This window comes from Dermacentor albipictus, chromosome 1 (genome assembly GCF_038994185.2).
Source record: "Dermacentor albipictus isolate Rhodes 1998 colony chromosome 1, USDA_Dalb.pri_finalv2, whole genome shotgun sequence".
Classification (NCBI taxonomy): Eukaryota; Metazoa; Arthropoda; class Arachnida; order Ixodida; family Ixodidae; genus Dermacentor; species Dermacentor albipictus.
Genome location: NC_091821.1, coordinates 379,931,373 through 379,945,010, shown reverse-complemented (window position 1 = coordinate 379,945,010; position 13,638 = coordinate 379,931,373). Strand labels below are relative to the sequence as shown.

General features: G+C 44.9%; 1 protein-coding gene across 5 annotated transcripts in view; it reads right to left on the bottom strand.

Moving 5' to 3' along the window:
• LOC135900275 (zinc finger MYND domain-containing protein 11) overlaps nt 1–13,638 on the bottom strand; it is a 106,655-nt gene that overhangs the window by 36,842 nt on the left and 56,175 nt on the right. For 2 of the 5 annotated variants that reach the window (XM_065429716.2, XM_065429717.2), the window contains exons 1-4: nt 12,620–12,776; nt 6,724–6,824; nt 5,672–5,857; nt 2,797–2,943 (exon numbers count right to left, since the gene is read on the bottom strand). In XM_065429716.2, the coding sequence (XP_065285788.2) occupies nt 2,797–2,943; nt 5,672–5,857; nt 6,724–6,824; nt 12,620–12,671 (486 nt within the window). In that variant the 5' untranslated portion in view covers nt 12,672–12,776. Of the gene's footprint in view, nt 1–2,796; nt 2,944–5,671; nt 5,858–6,723; nt 6,825–12,344; nt 12,575–12,619; nt 12,778–13,638 lie in introns of those variants that run through there. The other 3 variants (XM_065429720.2, XM_065429719.2, XM_065429718.2) reach the window with 3 other exon arrangements.

Here is a 13,638-nt window from a genome sequence, read left to right as displayed (position 1 = left end):
CCATTCAGCAACAAAGCAGTGGCAACTGTACGATTTCTTTGATCAAAATTAAAATAAGCAATGTCGCCGCTGCCTATGCCACCCACAACAGTGCACAAAGGCAAAGAAAGAGGCTGTATACACCAAACAAGATGCAATAAACTGTTCAGTTGTGGTCACCAATGCCGTCTAAATGTTGCAAGTTCGGAAGGAATCGGTGCGGGGCAAGTTAGTGTTACAACTGAAATAATGCAAATTAGTGCTAATCTAATAAAGGACAGCACGGATAGGAGAGGAAAGGGATTTAAGGACAGGACAGGTGGTAGGCAATGCAGTTCTGGCAGTCTTGCTGCCTAATTTACAAGGTGATCAATGCTCCCATTGAAGAGTAGGCAAGTCAGAAGGCTGGTGTGCTGGTATCTGAGAAGAATGCCAAAATTTCAGAAGCAACTCTCATACCCTCAATGAAATGCACAAGTACAGCCATAAGCCAACTTTCCGTTTCACGAACTTCTAGGATTAACACTTGTTCTGCCCTTCTATGTCTCCAGTACCAAAATTGCAGTAGTGTTAGGTGCATTTATTATGAAGCATTAAGGCATATTTAATGAAATGACTCAAGGCTGCAACGAGGAGCACAGAACGTAATCCAGTGCATTACCTTTTATCACTCTAGAAAAGCAAACAGCTATGTTAATGTGCTGGTTTGTCTCAGCAACATGAAAAAAAGACAATAGAGCTAACTGGTCAATGTGGCAGTGTTAACACACCGAAGCTAGCATTAAAAATTAATTGTGCAAAGTTTGAGTGTAGCAATCAATAGGGAGCGCAAAGGTTCAACAAGTGGAACGTTGTTTCCTGTAAAAGAATCATAGATTAAAGGTGAATCGACGTGAAATTTTGGACCACAAGAGGTGTACAGTTTCAGATAATATAAATATGGAGCAGCCCCTGCGCAAAATTTTATGTTTGAAGTATAAGTAAACCACCACAAAGATTTGGCAAAAATTGATGTTTTCGATACTGAAACTTGGGGGAAGAGGGAAAGGGGAGCGATGCAACTGCTCTGAGACAGAAGTCGCACGCGACCCGGAGCATTTAAAATCAACACGGCTCCTCAGCTTGACCTCCAACATAATATGTTGCCTGCAGAGTTCTAAAAAAAATCACGGTTTCGCCCAAAAGGCGAAGCATTGATTGCGATAGCAAATCAGTGGACAGCTATACGAAGTAGGGATAGTGGTTTTATTGGTCATATAACCTTGTAAACATGGGCATACTAACTAAATTAACAAGCATGGTGTCACGCGTCCACAAGTAAACATGAACACATCGCACTCGATGACTGCGGAAACTCGCTGTCAAAACACTGGAGCAAGGAAGCGTGGCAGCAGCAGCGAGCGAATTGACCTTCGTTATGTCTATTGCTATTGTGCGCGGCTGCCCTGGTCGCCCCGAGTAGAAAGCGCCCAATCCTCTCTCCCAGGAGCCTCATGCGATGGAAAGTGGCTTGCTTCATCCCCGCTTGCCTCCCTTGCATGCATAAAATTGAGCTGCGATCAGTGGCTCATCCATGCACCCTTTCACTCACACTTACGGCACACGGTGCGCGGCAGTTTTATCACCCTTGTACTTTATACGGAACCTCACAGCAATGGCAGAAATGCGCCTGGAGTGTCCACATAAAATAAATGTTCAGAGGCAGCACTGCTAGGATTTATGTCATATTTTCTGACCAATAGGTGCACGCTTTCTCAGTTTAGATGCTATTTAAGGGCTGCTAATAAAGAAATAAACAACTAACAGACCTGCAGCTTTGCCAAGATTACTACAATCATATGTACTACTCATTTATAACCGATTTAGCTTAAGCAAAATTTCATTGCACGGAACCTTTAACTCTTTTTTTACCGTGCCCACTGAACATAGTTCACCGGTGACCAAAACGCACAGCGCAAAAATTTATAACTACCACCCCTCCTATGCACTTGCCGTGCCGTGCAGGGGATTGCCTAAGGACTAATGTTTTGTTTCCTGAAAAGCTTGTTCCCCCCCCCCCCCTCCACCAAGCAGTGACGACATTTAATGGCAGCACCCGAACTGCGGTATGCATTGTTCGATTGGGAAGATGGCAGTCACTCTGAATCTTTGTACGAGCACTGTCATTCTCACAATTCAGCTGTGTCTTCAAGTGATTCTTTGGATGCTTTTTGTAGTAGTGACGTTAAGGATAATATCTGATCAAAAGATTTAAGTTTGGACGATGGAGGCTCGCAGAGTTTGGAAAACCCTCCTTGCTGGTTGCTACTACTGGTTGCATTATACAACAGCCATGCTGCTGTCATACAAGACTTAACTTTTCAGTTATTACCATTTACCTACAATAGGCCCATTTTCTCATTCGTAAACGCGCTTCTCTGTAGTGCACATTCGCCTGACTAATGGCAGCACCGATTATTGTTCAAATGAGGACAAAGTCTACACTTGCCTAGTCCTAATACAAGCAAACTGTGTTTCTACATGCTGTTTGTAAAAATGACTACTCCGTAAGAAGTTAGGCAAACTGCTTCACAGGAAAGCTAGCTTTACAATTATGAAAAATATCTATTTGCACAAAAATAGGAAGTTTCATACGCAACTTGCTAGTAAAATTTATTCTTATCCTACAGCTGTAACAGCACAGCTACATAGCAAAACTGTTCACGAATAATCCTGAAGTCACGACATGGAATGAAATAGCTGAAGTGAACTTATAAAAAGAAATTAAAAATATATCGCAATACTTTGCCATGCTGCAATAATATGTCATCCACTCACACAGCAGACTGTGCAGACAAACTTGTCTTCGTTGGAGAGGTCTTCCTTGACGCACACTATGTGGTACACTCGGTGGCACGTGGTACACAGAAGCACATCACCACCCCTGTGACACTCAAAGCAGTACCAGTCGTGGTCGTCTCTCTCCTACACCAAGGGCAAGAAAAATACAATATTACTTCAGTTTTATTTATTGAAACTTTTCTTGAGGACACTAGAAGCCAATTTCAGTTGCAACGTACACTACTGGCCTAAGGGCTATGGTAGAGAAACATGACAACCAAACATTTGTTTAACCATAACATCTGGCCTGTTTTGGGGGAAATAATGGAACTTCTGCATGCTACCACAATGTTTCCCAATAACCAACTTGAGAGAGAAAGCGAGGAGAGGAAAGGCAGGGAGGTCAACCAGACAAGTGTCCAGTTTGCTAATAACGAGCACTCTGTTATAGTCTCTAGAATTCTCACTACAGGCTGTTATATGTAGCATTTAAATGACATAGTAAGCTAAAGAAGAAAACTTTTAAGCTCTTCAGTACAGCAATTCAGGTATGATGCGGATGATTCCTCGTGACTCAAGTGGACAGCTGACAGCTTTCATCATTCCAGCTTTCCAGGATTAGCTATATCCTGTGTGAACCATGCCTTTATTTTCAACAGAACAGACATTCTTTTATGCAAACTTTTAAAAGGCCAGCATAACTTGATAATGAAAAATGTTGCAGCACTGCGGGAGCAGCAGCTCCCAGTAGCCATCTAGGCGGCCCCAGGCCCGGGCCTCCCAATTGCCAGATTCCAAATAAACTTATCACAACATCATCGGCTTTCTTCAGCCACCTGTAACATGTTTTTGAGATTGATATATAGCACAGCTCAGCATAAGTAATTTCGCATGCTGTGTGCCGACCCCAAAATGAACACTAGAAACTAGTGCATATTGACATGCATACATTGTGCATCTTTTTTCCAGTGACTATTTTCACTAGCTAAACACTGTTTGTAAAGTTATCACTCGGCGCAAGATGCAGCTACATGTGTCAGAACTTTCCCGAATGTTGTCACCCATCCTGCAGCGAAAGAATTTTGCTAACCAGATTGAGTGCACAATGTGAATAGTGGTGCACATTCTAGAATGTACGCGAGAACCAACGGCTACGATGGAATGTACGATAAATCATGTATGAATAGCCAAAGCACTTGACCGGAACATAAGATTCCAGCAATAAACGACTGCGCTTGCCACTGTCACGCTTCGAGTGCCTGTTTCTTCTGGCCAGAAGTTTGAACAATGAAGAGAGATTTGAGACTTACAGTTGTGGTACAGTCAAACCTTATCATAACAAAGTTGTGTAGGACGTGAAAATACCTTCATTATATCCGATAAACATTACAAACATATGCAGATGTTGCTGCAAAAAAAATCGGGATCAGGTCTATGTGAAAGAAATGCAAGTGGCCTGCCTATGACAGGGCAGCAAGGGTCTTCTGTGGATTTTGATGGCCCATCACCACCTCGCTGTGCCAATACGAGGCATTGGAACGACATACATACAAGTGTCCTACACCGCCATGAATACTAAACCATGCAATCGGTGCTATTATGCGGGATCGGCACATCAGTTTGCCGATGCAATCTAATTCAGCCAAGCCGACAAACAAAATGTGTACACTGCCGGCAGATTTTTTCGCGCATGGATGGGACTGCACTTGGATCTGCACTCAGCTACTATGGCCCGTGCATGTCTGATCTCATGCTCAATCACCAATAAGGCCTACAAATGAGAATACATTGCTGGTGAGCTTCCCATGATGGCATGTCACCGGCAACTCTGCTGGCGGCGCTGCTTAAATTTTGCCGCAAGGCTTAACCAGCACTGCTTTGTCAGAAACCAATGTTATGGTTTTGTGCCAGTCTACAGTACATGGCAGCAACTTTGGTCATGGCTGCCATGTTTGCGGCATGGCATGTACGGTTCATGCCCAAAACACCACAAGAGCTTCTTTCTCATGTTTGCCCGATCTAAATGTCCCCAGAGAGCAACCGGGGAACTTTTTCTTCTGAAAATCTGTCTGCCTAGATAGGGGAAGACTATGCACTTTGCTCCGTTTAACTGCTGCTAAAGCAGCGGTCCAAGTGGGATCATAGCGGCCAATAAAGGTTCCGTAATGGCGACGCAGCAGTTTTCTGCCATCAGTGGTTGGCCCGTGTCACTGGGGTGCACGTAACATAAGGTTTGCCCCTTCATGGTGCCCCTTCTCTATTTTTGATATTTGGACAGTGTATCTAGTGCCTGTGCCACGAGCGCGAGCTTCAGTATAATTTGATAATGAATATAATAACAAATTCGTAATAACAATGTGTCACTTTTCATTGGTCAGTAGTTGCTAAAGCAGCATTTACCTTCAGCTGACCAGCACATGTACAACACTACTTTTAGTGCAAGAGCTGCAGAACTCTCATAATTTACTAAGGGTGCAGCACCCACATCTGATAAGATGCCAGGGGGCACTTGCAGCAAGCCAGGAAAGAAGAAAAAAAGATATGCAGTAGGTTACGCAGTCACAGTTATGCTGTTCTGAATTATCCTATGCCAGACGACACCCAACACAAACAACTTCTGCAACAGACCGAGCTAGACCACAACGAATATGCAGCATCAAACATGGTGAGTACCACTTTAAAGGGCAAGTCAATAATGTCCACTTGTATGTGAAAAGCTTGAAGGTCTCGCCTAGTCTGTCAATGCACTTGCTCCTATCTACTTACTGAACAGTTTCTTTAGCACTACAAGTAAGCTTGAAATAGTGTAGGATGCTGCCTGCCAGAAGCTACAACAAAGGCCCGCAAACAAGAATGTGATAAAGGAACACACCACTGGTTCATGAGGGAGCTGGAAGGCCTCCTGCTCGACACCCACTTTAGAACCCTTGGAGCCCATCTTCTTCTTGGAGGCCAGCAGGCCGTCTCGTACGGCAAACCCAAGCTGGCGTTCTGTGTCGGCTTCGCTTAGCTGGTGCTTGCGCCGCATGTAGTTCGCCACACGGTCCAGGTTGCTCACCTGGGTCCCAGCATTGAAAGGAAAAGTATAAGCATGGCTGCATGCAGTCTTCAGTGCGGCCCACATGCACAAGAGCCAGCGGTGCTCATGGTTGCCTGTCCCTGCTAGTATGGGCAGGAGTGGCTGTCCACATTAAAGGTAACCTGGACATCGCTTGGCTATGCTGTTTAAACAGCAACAATGAAAACGAAAAGAGAGCGCTGCTATAACACAAACGTTCTGGTGTGCCTCACAGATGAGTATGGTTTGTCGTAGCATTTCGTATAAAAATTACACAAACAAGATGTCATTATTAATTGTCTATATCTAAAGATATCTTTGTTTTTACATATTTTAAGATTTCCTTTCTGGCAAGGTGCCGTGCTCCTCAATTTTTCCCTAGTCCCACTTAACCTCAGAGTAATCACACGGACAAAAAAAAAAACACAAAGAAAGTTTATAAAAGATAGACAGGGGCTAGAGGAGAGAGAGACGGAACAATGGCCATTTGTGGAAGCGACTGACTAACAGTGATGGATTGTTTATAAAACTGACTGACTGACTGACTGACTGACTGACAGTGATGGATTTGTACATAAAATCCTTAGGATTTTATATACAAAATTTAGGCTCGGTCTGCAAGAGATGCCTTATAAGAGTATGTGCTACCTATGAATCTCAACTATGTTGGACTCTGTAATGCGTGCTCAAATGTTGACATGCAGGTGCTCTGGCATTCTGGCCCCATCATAAGAGCCATGAGTTGAACTTGGCAACTTTTTATGAGTTTCAAAAAGAGGGATAGCCTCAGTCCTATTGAGACCTTGCCTCTTCTTCCATAGCACAGGGTATTGGAGGCCTCTGCTCAGGCTAAAGGAGACACATACCTGCTTCTGCTGTCGTATGGAGTCGATGGCGTCCCACAGATGCTGCACTGTCTGCGGACACGACATCCTGCGCTTGCAGGTAGCCATGTTGGGGCCCACTTCTGCAAAAGACAGGAGAGGATATGAGCACATTAACACGATGTTAGCCAGCAGTGCACACTATGTAGTGGCATGTACAGTAGGTCAAAAGTGCAGTGTTCGACGTCAAGGCCGCACATGACAAACTTCCGATAGGGGAAATTCAAGACACTAAGGTGAACCAGTTGGTTACACGTATTACGAAACATGGTTTTACTGTCCAAACTAGAGGGGACATAGCGAAATACACAGGACGAATGCCAATCCAGATTTCGGCATTTGTCCTGTGTACCTCGCTTTGTCCAGTGTAAATTTTCACTGGATTACTGTTTTATAATTTTGACAGAGCAACATTATAAAGATTTCAGGGAGTTCCGATATGTCCGAGATCTGAGAGCATTAGTCTCAGTGAATTTCGCGAGATCATCACAGTGTCAACAGAGAAAGAAGTGCGGAGAGGTGCAGGGCACAAGAAACACTGCATTCTCGTAATTGCATATTGTGGGGACGCGCGACTCTCGCGCGTCCCCTGATATCTTGTTTTCCCGCATAGCTCCCGTCTCTTGCAGTGCGGCTTCGCCGCGTGGCCTGGCGCCCGCGGCGGTCGGAGTGGTTGAAGCGTAGTGCGAGAGATGGCGCGAGTGTTGCGCTGCTAACGCCGCCTCACGGCAGGGTTACTTGGGGGCGCAGGGGAGAACACGCTCTCTCTTGGGTGCGGGAGAGCGCGGCGGACGTACCGCGCGTGCGCCGATCCATGCTTCTGCGAGACCGTCTCGCGTAGCCGCCTTCGAACGCGCCACCGTTCGCGTGACCGTACGCGCGAACGACCGGGCGTTGGGATCCAGCATGGGGCGAACATATTCGCTCGTTATCCGGTCGCGGTGAGTCGGACTTCCTAGATTTGTCGCGCGCCCATCGGCATGTTTTGTGGATAGCAACTCGGCTAGCAGGCATTGATCTATGAAAGGTGCAATAAATGCCCTTGTGATTGTTTGCATTACTGTGTTGTCGTTCCTTTGTCCCAAGAGCACGGTGTGAGAACCCCACAATATACAGAACAAGGTATTGACTGTTTCATTCTTGGCTTACTGTACAGCACTCATGGGATGAAGTGCATCACTTTAGGGCTAACTTGCATTTACTTACATTTCCACCATCTGCACTTCGGGTACAATGGTACAATTTTTGCATGCACACTTACATCAAAGTCTGCATCACATTTAGCGAGCATATGCATTTTTATATGACATGGTGTGCTCGAGCAATTGCACATATGGGGTGTACTACTTGAAGCTTCAATGTCACATTTAATTCCACGAGTGCTGCACAGGTCATACTTTACTATGGGCAATGGCATAAGCGGAGAGTTTTCATTTTTCCAGGGGGGGGGGGGGGGGGGGTCAGCTTTCAGAACCCCATATATACATAATATAATCTTGCACTTTAAGAAACTTTGTGTGACCTCGAATAATCGAGCACTGAAGTGAGGCGTTATACGAGTATATACAAGACCTCATAGTAGGAGACAGTTCAATGTCACAGCCCGAATCCTCTCCGAGGTGTAATCTTCCTTCGTGCAATTGTCGCATACTTGGCTATCGCCAGTACTGCTTTGCCTTTCCGGTGAACCTGCAGCTTCTCTCTCCTTTTTTTTTTGCAAGTTCGAGTATAAGCGCTGCTGTGCATGACTGCTGTTGATTCTGATTTCAAGTGAATCCAGCTTGGCTCCATTTCAGTTCTTGAGTGCATTATACAGTGTTTCCCAATTACCATGCACCGACTTAAAAAAAAGAGCAGTTGCGTTGCTCGAAGAAAACCTAGTGCATACTGTTTCCAGTACAGTGGAATAGCCACCAGTAATTCTTTTGTTATTGAAATTTAATTCAGTAATTGCACTTAATTATCGAACATGAGAAGTACTGTCCTAATTTTCAGTGTCAATGAGGCATTTGCAGGCACCCAAATGACATCTACATGTGGTGTTTTCAGCAACATACTAATTGCATACAATTTTTTCAGACTGGCAAAGAAACCTCAAGAAGTATGAAAAATACCATTTAGTGCGCTCCCACCCGCATGATAAAGCAGCGCCCTCAAATAGGCTGATTGAAAGCAACTGCATTGCCTTTCGTAAACCCAAAGAGATGGCGCATCAACTTAAGAATGGTATGAAAGGAGCATCCACAGCAGGTTTTGTGGCTTCGCAGCGGTTCCTTCCTCTCATTTCGACGTCACAGTTAATATCCGTCTCTCAAGGCCGCCTAATCACATTGATAACAAAAGCCCCTTGATAACACAGTCGAAGTGCCGCTCTGACCACGCACAAAATGTGAAAAGCAATGCAATAGGCATAGGATGTTTCGAAATCCCGGTATTGCTCGCACCGTATCAAAAGAGTAAGCGCGAAGCTATATTTTGCACCAGAAACTTGCTTCGGACCAAAGCCAAAATAAAGAGACCGTTTCATTTTTCATGAAAGTAAATACGTGCTCCTAAAACAGGTTCGTGTCAAAAAATTAAAGTTAAATAAACAGATCAGGAAGCGACCAATGTGTAGAGAAACGGCAACACTGATGCGAGTAAATATACTACTTCTAAATGAGCCAAATAGGCAATCCAGCACAAAAACAGATTTCAGTGCGCCCTTATTTATGAATTTGTAAGTGCCGTTGAACACCAGCCAAGAGGACATGTTCGAATAGGTCTCCCTTTGCAGCCACGCAGTACTGTGTCAGTTTTATCACATTTTCAGTGGCTTTCTTGATGACCAATGCCAGAACTCTACGGCAGACATCCGTTATCCTTGCCTTGAACTAATCTGATGTCCATCTCAATTATGTAAGCACAATATTTCACATAACCCCAAAGAAAGAAATCGAGCGGTAGAGATAAGGGGTGCGATCTTGTACGCGTTCCCAACTCGAACGGAGGCGGTCCGTTCTTTCCGTCGCGAAATGGGCGGTCCGTTCCGTTGCGTTTGTCCGATAGCAGACAACACGGAATGATTGACAGCAGATATCATTTCACAGTTGACGTCATGGCGTTCTTCACCGTTCAAACTGACCAACCGTGTGCGGCTCGGTGGAACGGACCGCCTCCGTTCTATTTTGGAACGCGTACAAGATCGCACCCAAGGTGACCTAGCCAGCCAATTTACAGGCCCATGCCTTCCAATCTATTGTGCATGAAAAGTCCCGTCCAGCCAGTTTCGTGCTCGGCTGCTGCTGTGTGCTGGAGCCCCATCTTGCTGATGCCACTGAAGTGGAAGACGTGACAGCGGGACTTTGCTGAGAAACTCGTCCACCACTCCTTCAAGGATTTCGTCCATGTAACACTGTCCAGTCAGCGTGTGATCAAAGAAGATTGGACTGATTATAGCACCGGCGCAAATTCCAAACCACACATTGAGCAACCAGTGGTACTGGTGCCAATTGCGCTTTACCCACTGTAGATTGGAGTCGCTCCAATAGTGTGCATTATGCAAATTTACCTAGGCATTTCTGCGAAAATTGGCTTCATCTGTGCACATGATGTTGCTCAAAAAGTCCGGCAACTCATCGGTTTTTGTGAGGACCCAATATGAGAAATCTAGACAATTCTACAGGTCCCTATCTTCTGAGCATTGGTGCTGGTTAAGGTGGTATGGGTGAAAGGTCGCCATTTGGAATCCTCCAAACTTGGAAATTGGTACCTGGACAGCCACGTCCCACATGCTAGCATGAGGGTTTTAGGCCATAAATGCTAGAACATCTATGCGTAGGCTAGGACTCAAAGATGGGAGTTCTCCGCCGCTGTTGCTTGAAGCTGCCGGTTTATCTCAGGTTTTCATAATTTCCGATTATAGTCCATGCATTTGGTCTACTGCCACACTTCCATGACTGACATATATATTTGCGGCCTTCCTCTTGTTGCCATTTGCAGATCCCAAGGCAAGGATCATATTTACCTTCTGCTCAGAGAAACATATGGCGACTGGGACAAAACAAAATGCACCTCGCTTTTGTGGTGATAGGCCTTGTGGCAAAAAAAAAAGACCAACCCTGCACTTTATCTACACTAAGACAACAGCTATCACAGCTTGTTTCCAACTAACACCAAAGGTGAAGTGTTATTTCGGCTGTCGCCAGCTTAATCACAATGTTTTTCTTTACTTCCTTTATTTCGTTCTGGATAACTCTGAGGGAGCCTTGTTCGAAGGCGCTGCTTTATGATCCGGGTGGGAGCAGCAGTCACGTGGTATTCTCCATATTTCGTGGGGTTTATGTATCAGTCGGAAAAACAATTAGTATACAATTAGTACGTTTATGAAAACACTGCAGTAAGACATCCCTTGGCTGTGCCTTTAAGTGCCTCATTAACACTTTGATCATTAGGATAGTATGTCTAGAGTTAGATAATGAATCACAATTATCTCATTAAACCTCAGTAACGAAAAAAGTACTGGCAGCTAGTGCACTGTAAAAAATATGCACTAGGTTTTCTTCGAGTAACTCCTTGCTCTTTTTCTTAAATCCTGGTGAATGATAGTTAATTGGAATACACTGTATATATTTATGACCTTTGCACGCAACTGACGATGTTTCCATCCCTAATAAATGTCGTAAATTATTGGAAATTTTTTTTTCCCGAGTCGTTAGCATTGCTTACTGGAAAGAGAAGCAGTACTGAGACACACAACATTCACATGCATTTCACACACCATTGATAAAAGACTGCTGGGTCACTGAAGTCTATAGGTTTCTTTCATGGTCAAAAAAGCATGCAAAGCAATTTGAAGCATGGTGAACATACAGCAACACATACATTCGCTAGGCATAGGCTATCCATGCCTTTAGAAATAATTATTAAGTAGCTATCTCCATCTCTTTAAAAAAATATAAACTTTGTCCTGTGTGTATATTTAAATATATTGTGTTTGTGCAAGTTGTTTTCAGTGGAAATTTAAAACAATGTTGAAGTGAGCAAATACGGATGAGGCAGCCGCCACTAGTGCTTCTAATGTGTGTGTCCTCCTATTGTCAGAATTTGCAGAAATAAAGCAAAAGTATGAATTAAAAGCCGTGCACGCCCGCATAATGATGCAGTAAGCTATTAGCCACAATAAAATTTAAGGTGAGAAGGTCGAGGCAGGTGAAAAGTAACCTCAAATGATGTGGTTGACAAAACTCTGGCAATGACACCTTAGGTAGGGGGGGGCTAACCCCCCCCCCGGAAAAGTCCGGAGGGGGCTCGGGCCCCAGAGCCCCGCCGTAGTCGGCGCCTATGGGCAATGGTATTGCACAAATGCAAAGCTGAATAGTCATAACACAAATTTCAAGTTTGCAGAAGTTTCAACTTAATTTAATACAAAAGTATGTTTTCTTTGTTACTGTGTCTACACTGCACTTCTTAGATATGGTCACTTAATTGTGCCACGTACAAAAACACAGTGGATTCAACAGGACAAACTTCTGGAACCTTTCGCGACGCTTGAACAAGTACAGTTACTTATTAGAAGCAATAGATACCACTGATAAATTGGCAAGTTTGAGATATTCAGTTACCCGACGGGCCAGGCCAGCACGCGGGCGCTTTACCGGGGCTTACGCTGTCGCGGGCATCGTGCAGGTAAGGGCCCAGAAGTTTCTACTTCAAATAACAATAATAAAAAAAAAAACGTAAAGGCCAATCGGCCGTTTTCGCCAATGGGTGGGCATGCCCTTTGCTTTCTCGCGAAAGGGTCTACGTCTTGCTCTCCTTTCTCAAACTTTCGACCCGCATTTAAGACCGGCGCGACGGCTGATCTGAAATTTCACTACTTCACGAACTGTCGCGTCACCTGTAGCCCTACGGCGGGCGTACGAAGGGGGCAACGGCCAGGTCTGCCCCATGGCGAACACAAGTCGGACACCAGCAGTGGAGTTTGCACGTAGGTAGTACGTCTGCGGCGAAAACCACGGACCAACGTTGGCGCCAGTTGGCGCATATACATAGTATGCACGTGACGTCACATCCGCTGCTGTCGTCTGCTTCCGCTACCTTCCGCCATCTTGGAGTACGTTATCAACAGGCGCGCGTATAGTGTACTAGAATAATTATTCTAGTACACTATAGACGCGCGCATAGGCCTCTATGGGCCTATAGGTTCCCCAACATGGCGCTGCCGTAAACCGGAAGTCGCGGAGTATCGTTGAATGACGTACGTGCATACTATGTATATCACTGACCGCGCTGGATCTGGCTGGACCAGTTCCCCCCTGCACTCTACAATAAGTATTTACGCCCTCTGGGGCGTAGCTTGTCCACAAATATTAAGATCGTCATCCGTCTTGGTTGCGTTTCCTTTTATTATTATTATTATTATTTAATTCGGCGCACGCTTGTTTCCTGTCAAGAAAGCATTGTGGCACTCTGAAAACACGCACGCCGCGCATGGCGATTATTGTTAGGGGACAATTGAGATATTTCCGAAAGGGTGCAAAAATTATTTTTTAGTAAAGCAATTAAGGGGGCTAGTTGGTGAACGTTCATGGTTATATTGCGCTTAGTTTTATAGAGACGATATTAAGTGAAGGACAGGACGTGGACGTGCTTGCGCTACGTACGTCCACATCCTGGACGTCCTTCACTTAATATCGTCACTGTAAGACTAAGCGCAATAGAACTGTGAACCTTTATTTTATTTTGTTTCGTTTTAGAGAGTATGCCATCGTTCGGCGAATGCCAACGATTCGAGCTCATCATACTCTAAGATTGCCACGAAGGCATCAACGACGCCGAACGGCGGCGGTCGATGAACGGACAGGCACGCAGTGCGTGCAGGCGGTCACTCGAGCCAAAGATGCGCATGCACCAATC